This window comes from Sphaerodactylus townsendi, linkage group LG13 (genome assembly GCF_021028975.2).
Source record: "Sphaerodactylus townsendi isolate TG3544 linkage group LG13, MPM_Stown_v2.3, whole genome shotgun sequence".
In the NCBI taxonomy this organism is placed as follows: Eukaryota; Metazoa; Chordata; class Lepidosauria; order Squamata; family Sphaerodactylidae; genus Sphaerodactylus; species Sphaerodactylus townsendi.
In genome coordinates, this window is record NC_059437.1 from 56,908,615 (window position 1) to 56,933,037 (window position 24,423).

Here is a 24,423-nt window from a genome sequence, read left to right on the forward strand (position 1 = left end):
AGCTGGCTTATGTTGGAGTGCACAAGCTAATCTGGTTCACTAGATAAGCCTCCACAGCTCAAGTGGCAGAATGGGGAATCAAACCTGGTTCTCTAGATTAGAGTGCACCTGCTCTTAACTACTACACCACGCTGGCTCTCCAGTCTGGAAAGAGCATGATGTTGAAATGAAAGCTTTCGCTGTTGTCCAACTAGCAACTTGCGGAAGGTCGATCGCGTGTTAGGTGCTTGTGCTTCTTGCGTTAGATGCACACAATTTCATTCTGGTGGTGTGTTTGTTGAATGCATTTGGGAAGGGTGGGTTTACTGATAGATGGGTTATATATGGAGCAGCAGTGGCGTAGGAGGTTAAGACCTCGTGTATCTAATCTGGAGGAACCGGGTTTGATTCCCAGCTCTGCCGCCTGAGCTGTGGAGGCTTATCTGGGGAATTCAGATTAGCCTGTGCACTCCCACACACGCCAGCTGGGTGACCTTGGGCTAGTCACAGCTTCTCGGAGCTCTCTCAGCCCCACCTACCCCACAGGGTGTTTGTTGTGAGGGGGCAAGGGCAAGGAGATTGTCAGCCCCTTTGAGTCTCCTGCAGGAGAGAAAGGGGGGATATAAATCCAAACTCTTCTTCTTCTTCTTCTCCCTCCACCCCCAAATATAGGAACATTCCCGTAACGTCCTGCTTGCTTTGTGTCTTCTAGGTGAAGCCGTGGCTCCCACGCACTCTCCACGCTATCCCAGCCCAGCTGAACTGGACGCCTACGCACAGAAAGTGGCTAACAACCCCCTCACTATCAAGATCTTCCCCACCAACATCAGGGTCCCACAGCACAAGCACCTTAACCGGACGGTGAACGGGTACGACACAAGCGGGCCGCGCTACAGCCCCTACCCGGTGCACGCGAGCGGCTACCAGGGCCTCCTGGCTGTCGTCAAGGCCTCCTCCAGCAAAGGTGTGGTGAAGAGCTTGGAGGGGAAGCGGACTAAGATGTCCCCTGCCCACGTGGCCATCGCCCCCTACCCGGTGTCGAGCACTTTAGCCCAGGGCGCCTCTTGCACCGGCCAGCTGAACTACCACGCCAGCCAGAAGCCGGCCCCAGTGCCGCCCAACATCACGGTGGCCGCTTCAGTGGTCCCGCACACGGGGCGGAGCCTGGCGCTGCCCCCGTCCAACCTGCCCTCCATCCAGAACATCATATTCCAGATCAATCAGCAGTGCCAGGCTCAGCACCCTCAGCCGGTGTGCCAGGGGGTCGTGGTGACCAACCCCAGCCCCGCCAAGCACGCCACCACCAACGGCTTTACCAGCATGGCGGCGGTGGGCGCCACAGTGGCCTACGCGGGCACCATGCTGCCCGATTGCCGCAAAGGGGCGGAGCTGGCGGTGGGCTCCGCCCCCAGCACCGGGCTGGGCTCCAAATCCGGCCTCTACCCAGACAGCATGGACTACCTGCTTTGGCAGCAGAAGCAGCAGCAGCAGCTGCGGATGTACAGTGCAGGCAGCGGGGGCGGGGGGGCCGTCAGCAAGTCCCCGGAAATGTGCGCCGGGGTCCTGCGCGCCTACCCCGTGACGGGCGCCACCGACAAGGTGACCTCCTCCCCTTTAAACTGTGTGAGCCTCCACGGGAACTTCTCGATGGGGCAGTACTTTGCGCCCCCATGGAACAGCATCCTGGTCACGCCCAACAGCGACTGCTACAATCCCCAGGAGCTGGCGAACGGGCATCGCGAGCTGGGCGTGCAGCACCCTTCCGACGGGCTCCCCAGTTTGCCCAGTAAGACCCTTTGCAATACCTCCATCCTGAGCAGTAGCCTCCAGTCTCTGGAATATCTCATCAACGACATCCACCCCCCTTGTATCAAAGAGCAGATGCTGGGCAAAGGCTACGAAACGGTGTCTGTGCCGCGGCTACTGGACCACCAACACGCCCACATCCGCCTGCCCATCTACAGATAAGAGTCACCGGCAGGCACCCTCTTCTGAACCGAAGGGCAGTCAGTGGCTTCTACTGCTGACCCTTCCTCCCCATCTCCAATCAGGCCGGGGGACCAAGGGATGGAAACAGAGCCGGCAGCGTCATCAGAGAGACACGAGGGGCTTCCGGAGCAGCGTGGGTTGTGTCGCCAGGTGCCTCCTGCTGCGGCCTGCTGGAGGCCCCAGGGCAGAGGGAATTGCTTGTCTATATAGCTCAGAAAATTGTTTTTATTTCTAAGAATGTGAACAGGGAGATGCTATCCAATTTTGCTGCTAATCCAGAGAGAAGGTGGCTTCTCTCGGTGTGGGTGTGGGGGGCGTGAATGGGAGGGGGGGGGTGCGCGTCTGTTGGGTTTGCATGTGGAGGGGCCCCCTTTCCCCCTTTCTGGAAAGAAGTTTTGTTCCTGTGCTGAGTTCAAGTGGGGGATTTAAATGCTTCGTGATTTGGACTGGGGGTGGGGGGGAGGGATCTGAGCCCCAGGCCTGCCGGCTCCCCTGAATCCAGGTGGCTTCGCAGCGTGGCTTTGCCTGCTCTCGAGTTGAAGTCTGTTAACTTGCACTGTTCGATTAAAGCGGATGACTGGGGAGAGGGGAGGAAGAAGGTGGGCTGGAAGCTCTTTAAAGGGGGAAAAACTGGAAAACTTGAAGCGATTTTTTTGTTGTTGTTTAGTTTAGTTGAATTTCGTATACATTTTTTTTTTGCATTTTGGCTGCTACACAACAAGTTCCCTTTTTCTCTCCCCTGTTGGGATAGTCCTAGATTGTTGTTCTTAATTAATACTTTACTTATTATTATAATTATTATTTTTAATGGGGGAGCTTCATGGCCCGTGTGTGTCTGAGGGATACCCACATGTTTGCTGGGCAGCTGTGCTGGAGAGAGCCGGAGAGAGCCTGTCCTGTCGCCCATCTTTGCCCTTCTGATGAATTCTTGGGGCCTTTCCACACGGCTGTGGATGAGCTGTTAGAAAAGACAGAGGTCCACAATGACCCACGTGACCCACTGTGAGCGAGACCCTGGTCCGTGTGGCTGCAAAGAAGGCCCACCAAGAATCATACCCCTTCCCTGCAGCCCGTGACCTGCTCTTTTATTCTCTCCCACCCCCCAAAAAAGATCTTGTCTGTTTGTAGCTGATCATACTTTGCATTCAGCTAGGCTTCAATGTAAATCAGGTGGCGGCTTGAACAGAATCTAGTGTTTATGAGATGGGTTGGATAAACTGGGGGGATATTAGATTGCTCCTCCGGCTGCCTGTCTGTTGGCGATGCGCCACATCTATTACGGCCCCCCCCCCCCCCCGCTGCCGGTCTCCTGCTTCATTCCACTCACACCGATCTAGTTACAGGGACGTGATGGATTCTCAAACAATAATGTATTTTACGGTTGGTTATATCTCTGTTCTGTTCTAGAGGCAGTTTGCAGGTGAGGAGCATAGAATCCTATTTAACACAACTAGAGGGGTTTTTTTGTATCAGGATATATAATTTGCATACTTTTCTTTCCTCTTTTAAAAAAACAGTTTTCAAACAGTATTCATTCTGCTCTGTCATTCAGCCCTTGCAATTATGCGTTTAATAGATTTTATTCAAGGCATCTGCATTGCAGAAATTACAAAGATATTTTTTGTCCCTGCTGGGTGGGGGGGTGGGGAGGGGAGGGGGGAAAGGAATGGAAGCCACCCTGCAACCAACAATTGTGCTCAGAATCTAGAGGTACTGTGTCCTTAAACCACCTGTTCCAGCACTAAGTGCATTTACAAATCTCTGAGAATGTGTTTTTATATGAAAAAAATCGACCATTATATTCTACTGTGAGAAGTGCATTCTGCACTATATTGTTTTAAAAATGAGAGAAAAACAAAAAGATAGAAGAAAAAAACAGCAAACTGTCTCTCTCAATGTTGTCTTTTTTCTCTCCCCCCCTCCCCCCCCCCCACTGAAAGAAATTAAACCTGGGCTTTCACTGGACGTCTGGTTTTGACCTTTGCTTGCACGTCTTATTTTCTCCCTTCGTGGCCTTGGGGTGGGAGGACCTTCTCCCTCGTGGCCCGGCTTTCCTTGTGTCCACACAAATGTTTCCCCAAAAACATTCAGAAGGGAAACATCACAGTACATGTTTATACGCGGGCATTGGAGCAAACGTGGAGCTCTGGAATTTTGGCTCTGACTGATGGAATTAGGAAGGCTGACAAGCCCAGGTGTTTGGGATGGGTTGGGAGCATTTTATTGGCTGAAGCTGCTACACTGAAGCACGCGCGTTCCTCTCCACCAGCAAGCGCATCAGTGTTGGCAGCGCTGGGCAGATTTGCTGGGTATGTCAAGGTATTGGAATCATGTGCCCGAGCCCGTGGTCAAGTGGTGACTCCTGGCATCCACACTTCTGTGACCCCAAGAGCAGCGACTGAAATGGCGTCCTTCCCTCTTGGAATTATCTCTGTGTTGTCAAAGGTGGAAGGTCTGGCTCAGGTGCCTTCTGCCGCTCCCCAAGCGCATTGGTTGTCAAAGCTGAACGTGCAGTGCTGAGGGTGGTACCTTTTAGGAGCCATCATCTGCCTCTCGGAGGACTCCGTCTGCTTTGGCAAAACATTGTTCGCCCTGAGCATGGCACATGGAGCGCAGCAACCACAGTTGCAAGATGTGTGTGAAGGTTGTCGTGCCCGGGGAAAGAGGCCAGGGTTCACCCGCAGAGTCCGAGCACTGGCCAGTCTTGTGGTCCGATGGAGCGGGCCCGGCTGTTGGTTTGAAGCCTTTAGAGAGAATAGTCTCTTGTTTCCTGGGCTGAAAAGCTTAAGGAGGCCAAGCCAGCGCCCTCCAGACCGCCTCTCTCAGTGGGTCCCCAGTGAGACATTTTGCCACCTGGGTCGCCATTTTTTGTTTGTTCTTTCCCTGTGATCAAGAAACAGAAATGGTTGTGGCAAGCCCAAGGGGCTGCCACGTTCAGGTGAATAAGGGCACAGGGACTGGGCTGGATCCTGGGGGCGGCGTTTGAGCCTCTTGTGCCAAGGGCAGTGTGCACTAGGTTCACGCACTGGGCCTGTACTAGGTTCACGCACTGGGCCTGTACTAGGTTCACGCACTGGGCCATGTCATGCATGCAGCCCAGCTGCTGTGACCAAGAGCTGGCTGGCAAATGACTGGGGGTCTGCTTCTCTTTTTGTGGCAACATTTCTGTGCAGAATTAGGTGACAGAGTATCCGCCCCCCCCCCCCTCCTGCACCTGTCTTTTGTGGTGATCTCCTCACGGAATGTGGGAGGGAGTTGTATGTGAGGACTTCATTGCTGCGCATGCCTTAATGCTCACTGAACAATCCCGTGGCCATGCTGAGCGGACCCTCACTTCCGTGGGACCAGATGAGCGGCGTCCCCATTTCTGGCACAGTCCAGGTGAGGCCTCTGCTTTGCTTCTCTTTGTGCCGGTTCTCCAAAGGGGTGTGTGTGTGTCTCTTGGAGATTAGTGTGTGTTTTGCACATTCCAAAGGGCTGATTTTCCACAACAACTATTGGGAAGGTTGGATCTGGGTTCTGGGTTTATTGCACTTTGTCCCTGAATCTTTCATCACAACCTCTTTTCCTGAAAGACCCCCAACTTCTTTCCCCCCATAAATTTTCTCCCCGGGCTGAATCCTTCTTTTGTAAGTGGCATGTCAGCAAAATCTGCCCCCCCCCCCCCCGCCGTCTGCTCTGTGCCATTTCTGTGCGACGGCGGCACATTCTCTCCGGCAGCCAGCTCAGCGCCCCCCCCCCCTTTCCCAGGCAGCTGAATCAGACGGAGTTCTCCCCACGGTGACCCCATCAGCTGTGGGTGAGGTGGGAGACCCCGGCCCTGAACAATGAGCCCGCTCTGGCATTAGGATAATGGTATTAAATTCCAAATAGGGATGGGGCGGCCATCACTCTTGCTGCTTTCTCCCTTCCATCCTAGCAAAGGAGACACCACTGTGACATATGGGCGTCCCATTATGTGAGCCTCTGGACTAGGAGAAAAGGCTTTTGCACTGAAAGAGCCGATCGCTCGCTCATTGTGGGGGGGGGGGCAGGCTGCTGAGGTGGCAGGACTTTTCTGCCCCTTTCTCATCCCTGGGCTGTGGGGGTGGGGGGCCCCCCGGAGCCTCCTGGTGCAACACAGAGATTGAAAACTGGGCCTCGCCTGGGCAACGACGCAGCCACCGCCGTCGCCGGGGTCATTCTGACAGAACGGGGCTTCATGACTTCTGTTAAATGGCTGTGCGAAGAGAAGTCGAGCATGTTAATTTAATTCTGCTCATTTGCTGCTCTCAGATCCTGGCCGAGCGTGGCTTAAAATATGTGCTGGGAGGCAAAGCCAAACGGGGAGCGGCCCTCTCCCGCGCGCCAAGCGAGCTCCATCATTTTCGAGCGCTCTTATTGGAAACGGCATGACAGTCCTGTCGATTTGGCAGCTCGCACGAACGAAGGTTATTCTGTATCGGGCGATGTCCGTGCCTGTAGGACGCACTGGCAAAATTACCCCCATTTGTCTTTTCTTGCACACATAACAACCTGTCTTCGGATTTCATGCTCCTGCCGGGGAGAGGAGGTGGAAGCGGAGGACGCCCGCAGAAGCTCAAAGGCTTCAGGTCCTCCTCCTGGTGGAAAATGGCGCTGCTGCAAGAAGCCAACAGTTCACAATCCTTTGAAAGCAGATGAGGAGGAAATGGGCAAGAGGAAGGGGGGAGGCTGTCGTGTAATCATTCAGCCAGCCGGCGGGAAAATGTTGCTCCAGGGAAAAGGAAAACCTCCCTGTCGGTGCCCGAGAGTAGTCCGGAGGGGCAACAGCCTGGCCTGGCGCTCAGCTCCTTCAGACTTTCCTGGGTTCCCTCCCACCCCTCAGGGTTGGGTGTTGTTAGCATATTTATTTATTTATTTATTTATGCAACTTATACACCGCCCAGCCCCCGAAGGGCTCTGGGCGGTGAACAACATAAAATTCAAATACAGATAAACATAAAAATCAAATATAAGTTAATCTCTAGATAATATAAATTAAAATACAGCAATTAATACATAACAGAACAATGCCCGCAAAATCCCTCTTAAACCCACCCGAAAAGAAAGGGTGGTTCAACAGATGGTAATGGACCCTAATTCTATAAAAATGGAAGGGGGGGGGAACTTGCAGCGGCTGGACACTCCAAAAGCCCGGTGGAACAACTCCGTCTTGCAGGCCCTGCGGAAATCGCCAAGATCCCGCAGGGCCCGAACAGCTGCAGGAAGAGTGTTCCACCAGGCAGGGGCCAGGGCTGTAAAGGTCCTGGCCCGAGTGGAGGCCAGCCACATCATGGAGGGGCCAAGGACTGTCAGCAAATTGGCCTCTGCTGAACGCAGAGGCCTAGTAGGGACATATGGGGTAATGCGGTCCCGAAGGTATGAGGGTCCCAGGCCGCGTAAGGCCTTAAAGGTAAGCACCCATACCTTGAAGATGATCCGGAACTCAACTGGGAGCCAATGCAGGCGACACAATATTGGTTGAATATATTCATGATGCCCCTTCCAAAACCACAAATGACCTCTCCTGGGGGCTTCATGTAGCGGGGGACAACATGTGGGGCACCTCCCACTCTGGCGGCAACTGGTCTTCAAGGATGCCATCTCCAGCCATAAGGACTAGGAGAAGCCTGCATTTCAAGAAGCAAAGCCTGCGTGAATGCCGAGCGGCTTGAGCCGGGATAGTCTGTGACCTGCGTTGATGGTACATCCATGTAGCGTAATAATCTGGAGAAAGGGCTGTTTCCCCTCTCGGCCGACGTTTTCCGGCTCCTCTTATTGCTTCTTCATTAGTGTGCCATCGTGCTGTTTCTCTGTCCGTCAGCAGACCCAGGAGAGCATCAGACACTTGTTGAGGGCTGGGGGGGCTCAGGCCGGCTGTTCCAGCGTCAGCGAGAGGAGATCCAATTCTGCCGTGAGCGGGAGGGCAGATATATTTTGCTGTCCTCCCGAAATTTATGGCCTGCCGGGAGGGGAGCGCTCACTCACTGGGGCTGTAACCGCCATGACAGCCAATCAAGGGAACAAAGAATAACGCAAGCAAAAGGAGAATTTCACAGAGGTTACCACTGCTTTGAGAAAGGAGGGGGGCAGGAAAGAGAAACCGGCAGGCGAGCCTGGCTGCTCGGTGGCACGCTCAAATTAAATTGTCTGCCGGAGAAAATATTTGCTTGGATCTTTGTTAATCAAGTGCTGTGGGGGGAAAAAATGTGAAAATGCCACACTTTCTACTGCGGGAAAAATTGCAGCTGATCTACGGCACAGTCTTGAGTGTAGCTTACCTTGGAGGCCGAGGCGCGCACCTGCGGGAAGCTGGGGACAAATACGTTGCCCAGGTGCAAGGCACGGGCTTTTAAATCTGAAACAGTTGGCTTGCCTCATGATACCCGAGCATGCTCTCGCGCCCCCTGGTAATTTCGCTTCTTCATCTGGTGATCTGCGCACAGGGTCCTATTGATACCTGCTGGTAGCAACATAGAGGCCTGTTTCCTGCAATTAAGACAGTTGCACGGTGATTTTAGTCTTTGCTGAAATCTGCCTCTTCTTGCCTTGTATTCTCCAGCGTTTGCAGTGCCCCCTCACACAGGAAGTAGAATCGCAATGGCATATAAGGTTCTATCACCCTCCGGTCAACACGGCCCTCCAATGACTCAGTATGGTGCGAACAAAACACTCTTCCGAGCTGATTCAGCAGGCTGTGAATTACTAGTCACTGCAAGCGGCTCCAAACCAGAAATGAGCCCAAATGGAAGGTTTACACCAAGCCCGTGCTGGCAAGATACGGGGGGCGGGGGGCGGGGTAGACCTTAGTAGCAGACCAGCCATTTGTTCCTGAGAGGGTTTTCCTGGCCCTGAGGGATGGGGAGGACTCTTGCCAATCAATCTGGGCTTTGGGAGGTAGCAAAAATATTTAATTCTCTGTGGAACAGGAAGGCCAGCCTTCCCCCTTTTGAGAAAGAGCGAGCCCTTCAATTTCTTCTCTGTGCACCACAGAAAGAGGGAAAAGAACTATTGTTATTGCTAAGTGACATCTGGCCGACTTCAGGAACCAGGTCTTCCTCCTGATTATCTTACATTTTCATAGAATATCATGTTGGCCTTTTAAGTTCCCAGAAATGTAATCAAGTTTAGACCCATTCTCTGTTCTTTTTTATTCTTATTCTTGGCTTCATATTATTTCATAGAGACGGTCTATTTGTTATTAGTGAAATATTTTTTAAAGAAGGAGCCGTGTCTGAGCTAGCGGCTGCTCTCCGCTCAGGAAGGGCATTGCGGGACAGAGCGGCTCACAGGTAATGAATCTCCACCAAAGAGGCAACTCAGGTATGATGAAGCTGTCTGCTGACCCTATAAATCTGTCTGGCACCATATTTCATCCTTCTTGCCGGGAGGAAAGACCAAGCGAGTCAGCCGCCAGAGCAGGGATATGTGAGTTTTGATCTAGCAGCTGGAAAAGTCTTGAGGAGCCGGGGGGGCTGCGGGGGCCACGGCATGCTTCAGGGCTTGCTGAGGATGAGTGGGCAGCCGCAAAGCCTCTGCCTGGGGACCCCCCCTCCCCCCAACCTCTGAGGACAGAATGAGAGGCCTGCCCACGGATGCCATGCGATAGTGACTGAAACTGAGAAAGTAAGTTGTGGAGAGGGGGGGTGTCTGCCCGTAGAGGCTTTGGCTGCTTGTGCTGCAACCCCACGACCCTTTGGCCCACAAGAGAGGGCTGCCTTGAAGCACTGGGGGGAATTGTGCAGCCAGATTGGCCCATGCAAAATCCCCCCAACCGGAACAAAGTTGGATGTTGCGCCTATTGGGGGATTTTGGAGAGCTGGAGCCCGGGAATCCAGTGAGACTGGAAAGCATTTCCGTGTATTGATGCTGACCTCTTTTTTGTGTGTGTCCGGTTGGTGGGAGAACGGCACAAGGAGTCTGAACTTTGGATTCTTTCATTTTTCAAAACAAAACGGGCAGTTAAGTTGCTGGTCCTCTTAGTTAGGGGAATAGGCTTGAATCAGAAGCATTTCCCTGCCCTCCGGGTGAGCGAGCCCGCAGCTTTTGGTGCCAGGAGAGGGCAGAGGTGGCCAAGGGCAGGGCCACAGCAGTGGAGAGCAGGAGTCTAGAAAGCCATGCCCTGGGTTTGCAGTCTGGGTGAGGACGTGGAGGAGGAAGAGGTGTGGCTTGAAAGGTTGGCCCAGGATGCAGCCAGGTAAGGGGGGCGGTGGGGGCCCTGACCCATGCAGCTGGGAGGGGCTTCCGCTTCTGCTCCCCAAATGTGTAAGCAGCACTTCAAAGAAGCAGCCTAGATGCGCAGCCCCTCCCCCAGCCCTGCTTTACCACAAGTCGACGGCTGTCAAAATGGGTTAGTTATTCCGAGAGAATCCCGGCCTGAGCTGGCCGTCCTCACCTCCAAGGACTTCACCCTGCAGATCCCATTAGGAGCGTGGCTGCAGTTTGAGGTCTCCTCCCAGAAGCGACTCAGGACAAGACCTGCTCTTGGCCTCCTTGGGGCTTCGCCAGCTAGAAATGGCCCCATAGACTCAGTGGTTCCGCCCCCTCAATGAAAGGCTAAGAATCTGGGGTCCTTCAGCCGAGAAAAAAAGGCCGGGGGGGGGGAGGGGCATGACAGAGGCTTATAAAATGGTGTGTGGGTTGGAGACAACAGAGGATTTTTTTTGTCCCTCTCCTGGGATAAGACCCGAATTCTGATTCCTCCGATGAAGCTGAGGGATGGCAGCTCCGGAGCAGACCAAGGGGAGGACTTCTTGGCTCAGCAAGGACCTAAACCAGTGATGGCGAACCTTTTTGAGACCGAGTCCCCAAACTGCAATCGAAAACCCACTTATTTATTGCAAAGTGCCAACATAGCAATTTAACCTGAATACTGAGATTTGAGTATAGAAAAACGGTTGGCTCCAAGGTGCGTGTTACTTGGGAGTAAGCTTGGTGGTGGTCGGTGGCTTTGCTTGGAAGCTTTGAACGGGTGAATCACAACCCTAGCAGGGTTTACTCAGAAGCAAACCCCATTGCCAGCAACCGAGCTTACTCCCAGGTAAAGGATCACGCTTGCGTTCTTCCCATGAAAATCAGTAGGGTTTAACAGCACTTAACAGGGTTACCTAAATGCTTCCCCAAAACTAGGTCTTAGGTTTAATGCTAATAATCTCCCTGAAATAATTACACTATTATCACATGACGAACTCTGTGCACGCGTGCCCACAGGGAGGGCTCTGAGTGCCACCTCTGGCATCCGTGCCATAGGTTCGCCATCACTGACCTAAACGGTGCCGTTCCCAGCCAGAAGGTGTCCTGATGCCACCCATCCCCCCAAGAAAGATCGCTTTTAAAAAGGAGGGATGCTTGAAGGAGGGGCTTATCAATGGCTATTAGTCATGGCAACTGGAGGGAACTTCCCTGCGTAATGGCAGTCTACCTTTACATTCCAGTGCTCAGAGGCAACAGCAAGGGAAGATCTCGGGCTCAGTGCCCTGTTTGTTGCTTCTTCTGGGGCATTTCTTGTCTTGGCCAGTTGCCAGGTCAAATGGACCGCTGGTTGGATCCCAGGGAGGGACCGCCTCTGTTCTTGTCCATCAGCCCCCTCTGCTGGTGGGCCAGCATGCCCAAAGGGCCCCCCACCCCTCCTATAGTTGTGCAGTGGGGAGAAGAGGATGCCAGAAAAAAGACAGCCCCTGCAGACAGTCCCTCCTCCATGCAACTCCTCCGGGGGAGGGAGAGGAGCCTGCCAGCCCCTCCCCACCTCTGGCTCTGCCCTTGGCCCGCCAGCCGCTCTCTGCTTCCCTGCCTGACGCGGCCTGGAGGCTGAGCCGCATGCCCAGAAATCTCATTAGCTGCATTAGGAGAGTTCCTGGCAGGAGCGCCTCGAATGTGGATTCCTTTGAACTTTGCAGAGCTGCTGCCCGGCTCCTTGGAGCTGGGGGGTGGGGGGATAATGCCCACCCCCTCCCTGGCTTCCAGGGATCAGTGGCATCGTAGTGCAGAGGGCTAAAACCTTTTTTTTTCTGTCAAGGACCTTCTCGTGACTGCTGGGCCGGGGGGAATGTAGGGGCAGGGACCACAGCTGCAGTTCGGCTGCATCGGGCACAGCTCAGCCGAGAGTGTAGCCCCCCCCCCTCTGCATCCCCACTACATCGGGGACCATGAAAAGTAACCGAGAGGGACCTGAGAGGGTTTGGCCTGGGCTGACCAGGCAGGGGGAGGCCATGCTGAGGACAGTAAGAACATAAGAACAAGCCAGCTGGATCAGACCAGAGTCCATCTAGTCCAGCTCTCTGCTACTCGCAGTGGCCCACCAGGTGCCTTTGGGAGCTCACAGGCAGGATGTGAAAGCAATGGCCTTCTGTGGCTGTTGCTCCCGATCACCTGGTCTGTTGAGGCATTTGCAATCTCAGATCAAAGAGGATCAAGATTGGTAGCCATAAATCGACTTCTCCATAAATCTGTCCAAGCCCCTTTTAAAGCCATCCAGGTTAGTGGCCAACACCACCTCCTGTGGCAGCATATTCCAAACACCAATCGCACGTTGCGTGAAGAAGTGTTTCCTTTTATTAGTCCTAATTCTTCCCCCCAGCATTTTCAATGGATGCCCCCTGGTTCTAGTAGTGTGAGAAAGAAAGAAAAATGTCTGTCTGTCAGCATTTTCTACCCCATGCATAATTTTATAGACTTCAATCATATCCCCCCTCAAACGTCTCCTCTCCAAACTAAAGAATCCCAAATGCTGCAGCCTCTCCTCATAAGGAAGGTGCTCCAGTCCCTCACCCCCCCCCCCCCCCACCCCCCCCCCCCCCCACCCCCCCCCCCCCCCCCCCCCCCCCCCCCCCACCCCCCCCCCCCCCCACCCCCCCCCCCCCCCACCCCCCCCCCCCCCCACCCCCCCCCCCCCCCACCCCCCCCCCCCCCCACCCCCCCCCCCCCCCACCCCCCCCCCCCCCCACCCCCCCCCCCCCCCACCCCCCCCCCCCCCCACCCCCCCCCCCCCCCACCCCCCCCCCCCCCCACCCCCCCCCCCCCCCACCCCCCCCCCCCCCCACCCCCCCCCCCCCCCACCCCCCCCCCCCCCCACCCCCCCCCCCCCCCACCCCCCCCCCCCCCCACCCCCCCCCCCCCCCACCCCCCCCCCCCCCCACCCCCCCCCCCCCCCACCCCCCCCCCCCCCCACCCCCCCCCCCCCCCACCCCCCCCCCCCCCCACCCCCCCCCCCCCCCACCCCCCCCCCCCCCCACCCCCCCCCCCCCCCACCCCCCCCCCCCCCCACCCCCCCCCCCCCCCACCCCCCCCCCCCCCCACCCCCCCCCCCCCCCACCCCCCCCCCCCCCCACCCCCCCCCCCCCCCACCCCCCCCCCCCCCCACCCCCCCCCCCCCCCACCCCCCCCCCCCCCCACCCCCCCCCCCCCCCACCCCCCCCCCCCCCCACCCCCCCCCCCCCCCACCCCCCCCCCCCCCCACCCCCCCCCCCCCCCACCCCCCCCCCCCCCCACCCCCCCCCCCCCCCACCCCCCCCCCCCCCCACCCCCCCCCCCCCCCACCCCCCCCCCCCCCCACCCCCCCCCCCCCCCACCCCCCCCCCCCCCCACCCCCCCCCCCCCCCACCCCCCCCCCCCCCCACCCCCCCCCCCCCCCACCCCCCCCCCCCCCCACCCCCCCCCCCCCCCACCCCCCCCCCCCCCCACCCCCCCCCCCCCCCACCCCCCCCCCCCCCCACCCCCCCCCCCCCCCACCCCCCCCCCCCCCCACCCCCCCCCCCCCCCACCCCCCCCCCCCCCCACCCCCCCCCCCCCCCACCCCCCCCCCCCCCCACCCCCCCCCCCCCCCACCCCCCCCCCCCCCCACCCCCCCCCCCCCCCACCCCCCCCCCCCCCCACCCCCCCCCCCCCCCACCCCCCCCCCCCCCCACCCCCCCCCCCCCCCACCCCCCCCCCCCCCCACCCCCCCCCCCCCCCACCCCCCCCCCCCCCCACCCCCCCCCCCCCCCACCCCCCCCCCCCCCCACCCCCCCCCCCCCCCACCCCCCCCCCCCCCCACCCCCCCCCCCCCCCACCCCCCCCCCCCCCCACCCCCCCCCCCCCCCACCCCCCCCCCCCCCCACCCCCCCCCCCCCCCACCCCCCCCCCCCCCCACCCCCCCCCCCCCCCACCCCCCCCCCCCCCCACCCCCCCCCCCCCCCACCCCCCCCCCCCCCCACCCCCCCCCCCCCCCACCCCCCCCCCCCCCCACCCCCCCCCCCCCCCACCCCCCCCCCCCCCCACCCCCCCCCCCCCCCACCCCCCCCCCCCCCCACCCCCCCCCCCCCCCACCCCCCCCCCCCCCCACCCCCCCCCCCCCCCACCCCCCCCCCCCCCCACCCCCCCCCCCCCCCACCCCCCCCCCCCCCCACCCCCCCCCCCCCCCACCCCCCCCCCCCCCCACCCCCCCCCCCCCCCACCCCCCCCCCCCCCCACCCCCCCCCCCCCCCACCCCCCCCCCCCCCCACCCCCCCCCCCCCCCACCCCCCCCCCCCCCCACCCCCCCCCCCCCCCACCCCCCCCCCCCCCCACCCCCCCCCCCCCCCACCCCCCCCCCCCCCCACCCCCCCCCCCCCCCACCCCCCCCCCCCCCCACCCCCCCCCCCCCCCACCCCCCCCCCCCCCCACCCCCCCCCCCCCCCACCCCCCCCCCCCCCCACCCCCCCCCCCCCCCACCCCCCCCCCCCCCCACCCCCCCCCCCCCCCACCCCCCCCCCCCCCCACCCCCCCCCCCCCCCACCCCCCCCCCCCCCCACCCCCCCCCCCCCCCACCCCCCCCCCCCCCCACCCCCCCCCCCCCCCACCCCCCCCCCCCCCCACCCCCCCCCCCCCCCACCCCCCCCCCCCCCCACCCCCCCCCCCCCCCACCCCCCCCCCCCCCCACCCCCCCCCCCCCCCACCCCCCCCCCCCCCCACCCCCCCCCCCCCCCACCCCCCCCCCCCCCCACCCCCCCCCCCCCCCACCCCCCCCCCCCCCCACCCCCCCCCCCCCCCACCCCCCCCCCCCCCCACCCCCCCCCCCCCCCACCCCCCCCCCCCCCCACCCCCCCCCCCCCCCACCCCCCCCCCCCCCCACCCCCCCCCCCCCCCACCCCCCCCCCCCCCCACCCCCCCCCCCCCCCACCCCCCCCCCCCCCCACCCCCCCCCCCCCCCACCCCCCCCCCCCCCCACCCCCCCCCCCCCCCACCCCCCCCCCCCCCCACCCCCCCCCCCCCCCACCCCCCCCCCCCCCCACCCCCCCCCCCCCCCACCCCCCCCCCCCCCCACCCCCCCCCCCCCCCACCCCCCCCCCCCCCCACCCCCCCCCCCCCCCACCCCCCCCCCCCCCCACCCCCCCCCCCCCCCACCCCCCCCCCCCCCCACCCCCCCCCCCCCCCACCCCCCCCCCCCCCCACCCCCCCCCCCCCCCACCCCCCCCCCCCCCCACCCCCCCCCCCCCCCACCCCCCCCCCCCCCCACCCCCCCCCCCCCCCACCCCCCCCCCCCCCCACCCCCCCCCCCCCCCACCCCCCCCCCCCCCCACCCCCCCCCCCCCCCACCCCCCCCCCCCCCCACCCCCCCCCCCCCCCACCCCCCCCCCCCCCCACCCCCCCCCCCCCCCACCCCCCCCCCCCCCCACCCCCCCCCCCCCCCACCCCCCCCCCCCCCCACCCCCCCCCCCCCCCACCCCCCCCCCCCCCCACCCCCCCCCCCCCCCACCCCCCCCCCCCCCCACCCCCCCCCCCCCCCACCCCCCCCCCCCCCCACCCCCCCCCCCCCCCACCCCCCCCCCCCCCCACCCCCCCCCCCCCCCACCCCCCCCCCCCCCCACCCCCCCCCCCCCCCACCCCCCCCCCCCCCCACCCCCCCCCCCCCCCACCCCCCCCCCCCCCCACCCCCCCCCCCCCCCACCCCCCCCCCCCCCCACCCCCCCCCCCCCCCACCCCCCCCCCCCCCCACCCCCCCCCCCCCCCACCCCCCCCCCCCCCCACCCCCCCCCCCCCCCACCCCCCCCCCCCCCCACCCCCCCCCCCCCCCACCCCCCCCCCCCCCCACCCCCCCCCCCCCCCACCCCCCCCCCCCCCCACCCCCCCCCCCCCCCACCCCCCCCCCCCCCCACCCCCCCCCCCCCCCACCCCCCCCCCCCCCCACCCCCCCCCCCCCCCACCCCCCCCCCCCCCCACCCCCCCCCCCCCCCACCCCCCCCCCCCCCCACCCCCCCCCCCCCCCACCCCCCCCCCCCCCCACCCCCCCCCCCCCCCACCCCCCCCCCCCCCCACCCCCCCCCCCCCCCACCCCCCCCCCCCCCCACCCCCCCCCCCCCCCACCCCCCCCCCCCCCCACCCCCCCCCCCCCCCACCCCCCCCCCCCCCCACCCCCCCCCCCCCCCACCCCCCCCCCCCCCCACCCCCCCCCCCCCCCACCCCCCCCCCCCCCCACCCCCCCCCCCCCCCACCCCCCCCCCCCCCCACCCCCCCCCCCCCCCACCCCCCCCCCCCCCCACCCCCCCCCCCCCCCACCCCCCCCCCCCCCCACCCCCCCCCCCCCCCACCCCCCCCCCCCCCCACCCCCCCCCCCCCCCACCCCCCCCCCCCCCCACCCCCCCCCCCCCCCACCCCCCCCCCCCCCCACCCCCCCCCCCCCCCACCCCCCCCCCCCCCCACCCCCCCCCCCCCCCACCCCCCCCCCCCCCCACCCCCCCCCCCCCCCACCCCCCCCCCCCCCCACCCCCCCCCCCCCCCACCCCCCCCCCCCCCCACCCCCCCCCCCCCCCACCCCCCCCCCCCCCCACCCCCCCCCCCCCCCACCCCCCCCCCCCCCCACCCCCCCCCCCCCCCACCCCCCCCCCCCCCCACCCCCCCCCCCCCCCACCCCCCCCCCCCCCCACCCCCCCCCCCCCCCACCCCCCCCCCCCCCCACCCCCCCCCCCCCCCACCCCCCCCCCCCCCCACCCCCCCCCCCCCCCACCCCCCCCCCCCCCCACCCCCCCCCCCCCCCACCCCCCCCCCCCCCCACCCCCCCCCCCCCCCACCCCCCCCCCCCCCCACCCCCCCCCCCCCCCACCCCCCCCCCCCCCCACCCCCCCCCCCCCCCACCCCCCCCCCCCCCCACCCCCCCCCCCCCCCACCCCCCCCCCCCCCCACCCCCCCCCCCCCCCACCCCCCCCCCCCCCCACCCCCCCCCCCCCCCACCCCCCCCCCCCCCCACCCCCCCCCCCCCCCACCCCCCCCCCCCCCCACCCCCCCCCCCCCCCACCCCCCCCCCCCCCCACCCCCCCCCCCCCCCACCCCCCCCCCCCCCCACCCCCCCCCCCCCCCACCCCCCCCCCCCCCCACCCCCCCCCCCCCCCACCCCCCCCCCCCCCCACCCCCCCCCCCCCCCACCCCCCCCCCCCCCCACCCCCCCCCCCCCCCACCCCCCCCCCCCCCCACCCCCCCCCCCCCCCACCCCCCCCCCCCCCCACCCCCCCCCCCCCCCACCCCCCCCCCCCCCCACCCCCCCCCCCCCCCACCCCCCCCCCCCCCCACCCCCCCCCCCCCCCACCCCCCCCCCCCCCCACCCCCCCCCCCCCCCACCCCCCCCCCCCCCCACCCCCCCCCCCCCCCACCCCCCCCCCCCCCCACCCCCCCCCCCCCCCACCCCCCCCCCCCCCCACCCCCCCCCCCCCCCACCCCCCCCCCCCCCCACCCCCCCCCCCCCCCACCCCCCCCCCCCCCCACCCCCCCCCCCCCCCACCCCCCCCCCCCCCCACCCCCCCCCCCCCCCACCCCCCCCCCCCCCCACCCCCCCCCCCCCCCACCCCCCCCCCCCCCCACCCCCCCCCCCCCCCACCCCCCCCCCCCCCCACCCCCCCCCCCCCCCACCCCCCCCCCCCCCCACCCCCCCCCCCCCCCACCCCCCCCCCCCCCCACCCCCCCCCCCCCCCACCCCCCCCCCCCCCCACCCCCCCCCCCCCCCACCCCCCCCCCCCCCCACCCCCCCCCCCCCCCACCCCCCCCCCCCCCCACCCCCCCCCCCCCCCACCCCCCCCCCCCCCCACCCCCCCCCCCCCCCACCCCCCCCCCCCCCCACCCCCCCCCCCCCCCACCCCCCCCCCCCCCCACCCCCCCCCCCCCCCACCCCCCCCCCCCCCCACCCCCCCCCCCCCCCACCCCCCCCCCCCCCCACCCCCCCCCCCCCCCACCCCCCCCCCCCCCCACCCCCCCCCCCCCCCACCCCCCCCCCCCCCCACCCCCCCCCCCCCCCACCCCCCCCCCCCCCCACCCCCCCCCCCCCCCACCCCCCCCCCCCCCCACCCCCCCCCCCCCCCACCCCCCCCCCCCCCCACCCCCCCCCCCCCCCACCCCCCCCCCCCCCCACCCCCCCCCCCCCCCACCCCCCCCCCCCCCCACCCCCCCCCCCCCCCACCCCCCCCCCCCCCCACCCCCCCCCCCCCCCACCCCCCCCCCCCCCCACCCCCCCCCCCCCCCACCCCCCCCCCCCCCCACCCCCCCCCCCCCCCACCCCCCCCCCCCCCCACCCCCCCCCCCCCCCACCCCCCCCCCCCCCCACCCCCCCCCCCCCCCACCCCCCCCCCCCCCCACCCCCCCCCCCCCCCACCCCCCCCCCCCCCCACCCCCCCCCCCCCCCACCCCCCCCCCCCCCCACCCCCCCCCCCCCCCACCCCCCCCCCCCCCCACCCCCCCCCCCCCCCACCCCCCCCCCCCCCCACCCCCCCCCCCCCCCACCCCCCCCCCCCCCCACCCCCCCCCCCCCCCACCCCCCCCCCCCCCCACCCCCCCCCCCCCCCACCCCCCCCCCCCCCCACCCCCCCCCCCCCCCACCCCCCCCCCCCCCCACCCCCCCCCCCCCCCACCCCCCCCCCCCCCCACCCCCCCCCCCCCCCACCCCCCCCCCCCCCCACCCCCCCCCCCCCCCACCCCCCCCCCCCCCCACCCCCCCCCCCCCCCACCCCCCCCCCCCCCCACCCCCCCCCCCCCCCACCCCCCCCCCCCCCCACCCCCCCCCCCCCCCACCCCCCCCCCCCCCCACCCCCCCCCCCCCCCACCCCCCCCCCCCCCCACCCCCCCCCCCCCCCACCCCCCCCCCCCCCCACCCCCCCCCCCCCCCACCCCCCCCCCCCCCCACCCCCCCCCCCCCCCACCCCCCCCCCCCCCCACCCCCCCCCCCCCCCACCCCCCCCCCCCCCCACCCCCCCCCCCCCCCACCCCCCCCCCCCCCCACCCCCCCCCCCCCCCACCCCCCCCCCCCCCCACCCCCCCCCCCCCCCACCCCCCCCCCCCCCCACCCCCCCCCCCCCCCACCCCCCCCCCCCCCCACCCCCCCCCCCCCCCACCCCCCCCCCCCCCCACCCCCCCCCCCCCCCACCCCCCCCCCCCCCCACCCCCCCCCCCCCCCACCCCCCCCCCCCCCCACCCCCCCCCCCCCCCACCCCCCCCCCCCCCCACCCCCCCCCCCCCCCACCCCCCCCCCCCCCCACCCCCCCCCCCCCCCACCCCCCCCCCCCCCCACCCCCCCCCCCCCCCACCCCCCCCCCCCCCCACCCCCCCCCCCCCCCACCCCCCCCCCCCCCCACCCCCCCCCCCCCCCACCCCCCCCCCCCCCCACCCCCCCCCCCCCCCACCCCCCCCCCCCCCCACCCCCCCCCCCCCCCACCCCCCCCCCCCCCCACCCCCCCCCCCCCCCACCCCCCCCCCCCCCCACCCCCCCCCCCCCCCACCCCCCCCCCCCCCCACCCCCCCCCCCCCCCACCCCCCCCCCCCCCCACCCCCCCCCCCCCCCACCCCCCCCCCCCCCCACCCCCCCCCCCCCCCACCCCCCCCCCCCCCCACCCCCCCCCCCCCCCACCCCCCCCCCCCCCCACCCCCCCCCCCCCCCACCCCCCCCCCCCCCCACCCCCCCCCCCCCCCACCCCCCCCCCCCCCCACCCCCCCCCCCCCCCACCCCCCCCCCCCCCCACCCCCCCCCCCCCCCACCCCCCCCCCCCCCCACCCCCCCCCCCCCCCACCCCCCCCCCCCCCCACCCCCCCCCCCCCCCACCCCCCCCCCCCCCCACCCCCCCCCCCCCCCACCCCCCCCCCCCCCCACCCCCCCCCCCCCCCACCCCCCCCCCCCCCCACCCCCCCCCCCCCCCACCCCCCCCCCCCCCCACCCCCCCCCCCCCCCACCCCCCCCCCCCCCCACCCCCCCCCCCCCCCACCCCCCCCCCCCCCCACCCCCCCCCCCCCCCACCCCCCCCCCCCCCCACCCCCCCCCCCCCCCACCCCCCCCCCCCCCCACCCCCCCCCCCCCCCACCCCCCCCCCCCCCCACCCCCCCCCCCCCCCACCCCCCCCCCCCCCCACCCCCCCCCCCCCCCACCCCCCCCCCCCCCCACCCCCCCCCCCCCCCACCCCCCCCCCCCCCCACCCCCCCCCCCCCCCACCCCCCCCCCCCCCCACCCCCCCCCCCCCCCACCCCCCCCCCCCCCCACCCCCCCCCCCCCCCACCCCCCCCCCCCCCCACCCCCCCCCCCCCCCACCCCCCCCCCCCCCCACCCCCCCCCCCCCCCACCCCCCCCCCCCCCCACCCCCCCCCCCCCCCACCCCCCCCCCCCCCCACCCCCCCCCCCCCCCACCCCCCCCCCCCCCCACCCCCCCCCCCCCCCACCCCCCCCCCCCCCCACCCCCCCCCCCCCCCACCCCCCCCCCCCCCCACCCCCCCCCCCCCCCACCCCCCCCCCCCCCCACCCCCCCCCCCCCCCACCCCCCCCCCCCCCCACCCCCCCCCCCCCCCACCCCCCCCCCCCCCCACCCCCCCCCCCCCCCACCCCCCCCCCCCCCCACCCCCCCCCCCCCCCACCCCCCCCCCCCCCCACCCCCCCCCCCCCCCACCCCCCCCCCCCCCCACCCCCCCCCCCCCCCACCCCCCCCCCCCCCCACCCCCCCCCCCCCCCACCCCCCCCCCCCCCCACCCCCCCCCCCCCCCACCCCCCCCCCCCCCCACCCCCCCCCCCCCCCACCCCCCCCCCCCCCCACCCCCCCCCCCCCCCACCCCCCCCCCCCCCCACCCCCCCCCCCCCCCACCCCCCCCCCCCCCCACCCCCCCCCCCCCCCACCCCCCCCCCCCCCCACCCCCCCCCCCCCCCACCCCCCCCCCCCCCCACCCCCCCCCCCCCCCACCCCCCCCCCCCCCCACCCCCCCCCCCCCCCACCCCCCCCCCCCCCCACCCCCCCCCCCCCCCACCCCCCCCCCCCCCCACCCCCCCCCCCCCCCACCCCCCCCCCCCCCCACCCCCCCCCCCCCCCACCCCCCCCCCCCCCCACCCCCCCCCCCCCCCACCCCCCCCCCCCCCCACCCCCCCCCCCCCCCACCCCCCCCCCCCCCCACCCCCCCCCCCCCCCACCCCCCCCCCCCCCCACCCCCCCCCCCCCCCACCCCCCCCCCCCCCCACCCCCCCCCCCCCCCACCCCCCCCCCCCCCCACCCCCCCCCCCCCCCACCCCCCCCCCCCCCCACCCCCCCCCCCCCCCACCCCCCCCCCCCCCCACCCCCCCCCCCCCCCACCCCCCCCCCCCCCCACCCCCCCCCCCCCCCACCCCCCCCCCCCCCCACCCCCCCCCCCCCCCACCCCCCCCCCCCCCCACCCCCCCCCCCCCCCACCCCCCCCCCCCCCCACCCCCCCCCCCCCCCACCCCCCCCCCCCCCCACCCCCCCCCCCCCCCACCCCCCCCCCCCCCCACCCCCCCCCCCCCCCACCCCCCCCCCCCCCCACCCCCCCCCCCCCCCACCCCCCCCCCCCCCCACCCCCCCCCCCCCCCACCCCCCCCCCCCCCCACCCCCCCCCCCCCCCACCCCCCCCCCCCCCCACCCCCCCCCCCCCCCACCCCCCCCCCCCCCCACCCCCCCCCCCCCCCACCCCCCCCCCCCCCCACCCCCCCCCCCCCCCACCCCCCCCCCCCCCCACCCCCCCCCCCCCCCACCCCCCCCCCCCCCCACCCCCCCCCCCCCCCACCCCCCCCCCCCCCCACCCCCCCCCCCCCCCACCCCCCCCCCCCCCCACCCCCCCCCCCCCCCACCCCCCCCCCCCCCCACCCCCCCCCCCCCCCACCCCCCCCCCCCCCCACCCCCCCCCCCCCCCACCCCCCCCCCCCCCCACCCCCCCCCCCCCCCACCCCCCCCCCCCCCCACCCCCCCCCCCCCCCACCCCCCCCCCCCCCCACCCCCCCCCCCCCCCACCCCCCCCCCCCCCCACCCCCCCCCCCCCCCACCCCCCCCCCCCCCCACCCCCCCCCCCCCCCACCCCCCCCCCCCCCCACCCCCCCCCCCCCCCACCCCCCCCCCCCCCCACCCCCCCCCCCCCCCACCCCCCCCCCCCCCCACCCCCCCCCCCCCCCACCCCCCCCCCCCCCCACCCCCCCCCCCCCCCACCCCCCCCCCCCCCCACCCCCCCCCCCCCCCACCCCCCCCCCCCCCCACCCCCCCCCCCCCCCACCCCCCCCCCCCCCCACCCCCCCCCCCCCCCACCCCCCCCCCCCCCCACCCCCCCCCCCCCCCACCCCCCCCCCCCCCCACCCCCCCCCCCCCCCACCCCCCCCCCCCCCCACCCCCCCCCCCCCCCACCCCCCCCCCCCCCCACCCCCCCCCCCCCCCACCCCCCCCCCCCCCCACCCCCCCCCCCCCCCACCCCCCCCCCCCCCCACCCCCCCCCCCCCCCACCCCCCCCCCCCCCCACCCCCCCCCCCCCCCACCCCCCCCCCCCCCCACCCCCCCCCCCCCCCACCCCCCCCCCCCCCCACCCCCCCCCCCCCCCACCCCCCCCCCCCCCCACCCCCCCCCCCCCCCACCCCCCCCCCCCCCCACCCCCCCCCCCCCCCACCCCCCCCCCCCCCCACCCCCCCCCCCCCCCACCCCCCCCCCCCCCCACCCCCCCCCCCCCCCACCCCCCCCCCCCCCCACCCCCCCCCCCCCCCACCCCCCCCCCCCCCCACCCCCCCCCCCCCCCACCCCCCCCCCCCCCCACCCCCCCCCCCCCCCACCCCCCCCCCCCCCCACCCCCCCCCCCCCCCACCCCCCCCCCCCCCCACCCCCCCCCCCCCCCACCCCCCCCCCCCCCCACCCCCCCCCCCCCCCACCCCCCCCCCCCCCCACCCCCCCCCCCCCCCACCCCCCCCCCCCCCCACCCCCCCCCCCCCCCACCCCCCCCCCCCCCCACCCCCCCCCCCCCCCACCCCCCCCCCCCCCCACCCCCCCCCCCCCCCACCCCCCCCCCCCCCCACCCCCCCCCCCCCCCACCCCCCCCCCCCCCCACCCCCCCCCCCCCCCACCCCCCCCCCCCCCCACCCCCCCCCCCCCCCACCCCCCCCCCCCCCCACCCCCCCCCCCCCCCACCCCCCCCCCCCCCCACCCCCCCCCCCCCCCACCCCCCCCCCCCCCCACCCCCCCCCCCCCCCACCCCCCCCCCCCCCCACCCCCCCCCCCCCCCACCCCCCCCCCCCCCCACCCCCCCCCCCCCCCACCCCCCCCCCCCCCCACCCCCCCCCCCCCCCACCCCCCCCCCCCCCCACCCCCCCCCCCCCCCACCCCCCCCCCCCCCCACCCCCCCCCCCCCCCACCCCCCCCCCCCCCCACCCCCCCCCCCCCCCACCCCCCCCCCCCCCCACCCCCCCCCCCCCCCACCCCCCCCCCCCCCCACCCCCCCCCCCCCCCACCCCCCCCCCCCCCCACCCCCCCCCCCCCCCACCCCCCCCCCCCCCCACCCCCCCCCCCCCCCACCCCCCCCCCCCCCCACCCCCCCCCCCCCCCACCCCCCCCCCCCCCCACCCCCCCCCCCCCCCACCCCCCCCCCCCCCCACCCCCCCCCCCCCCCACCCCCCCCCCCCCCCACCCCCCCCCCCCCCCACCCCCCCCCCCCCCCACCCCCCCCCCCCCCCACCCCCCCCCCCCCCCACCCCCCCCCCCCCCCACCCCCCCCCCCCCCCACCCCCCCCCCCCCCCACCCCCCCCCCCCCCCACCCCCCCCCCCCCCCACCCCCCCCCCCCCCCACCCCCCCCCCCCCCCACCCCCCCCCCCCCCCACCCCCCCCCCCCCCCACCCCCCCCCCCCCCCACCCCCCCCCCCCCCCACCCCCCCCCCCCCCCACCCCCCCCCCCCCCCACCCCCCCCCCCCCCCACCCCCCCCCCCCCCCACCCCCCCCCCCCCCCACCCCCCCCCCCCCCCACCCCCCCCCCCCCCCACCCCCCCCCCCCCCCACCCCCCCCCCCCCCCACCCCCCCCCCCCCCCACCCCCCCCCCCCCCCACCCCCCCCCCCCCCCACCCCCCCCCCCCCCCACCCCCCCCCCCCCCCACCCCCCCCCCCCCCCACCCCCCCCCCCCCCCACCCCCCCCCCCCCCCACCCCCCCCCCCCCCCACCCCCCCCCCCCCCCACCCCCCCCCCCCCCCACCCCCCCCCCCCCCCACCCCCCCCCCCCCCCACCCCCCCCC

General features: G+C 72.8%; 1 protein-coding gene across 2 annotated transcripts in view; it reads left to right on the forward strand.

Annotated features, from left to right (window-relative positions):
- The window catches only part of FAM222A (family with sequence similarity 222 member A), a 92,687-nt gene extending 88,754 nt beyond the window's left edge, over positions 1-3,933 (forward strand). For both annotated transcript variants that reach the window (XM_048514814.1, XM_048514815.1), the window contains exon 3: positions 692-3,933. In XM_048514814.1, the coding sequence (XP_048370771.1) occupies positions 692-1,947 (1,256 nt within the window). In that variant the 3' untranslated portion in view covers positions 1,948-3,933. The remainder of the gene's footprint in view (positions 1-691) is intronic.
- The last annotated feature ends 20,490 nt before the right edge of the window (positions 3,934-24,423 follow it).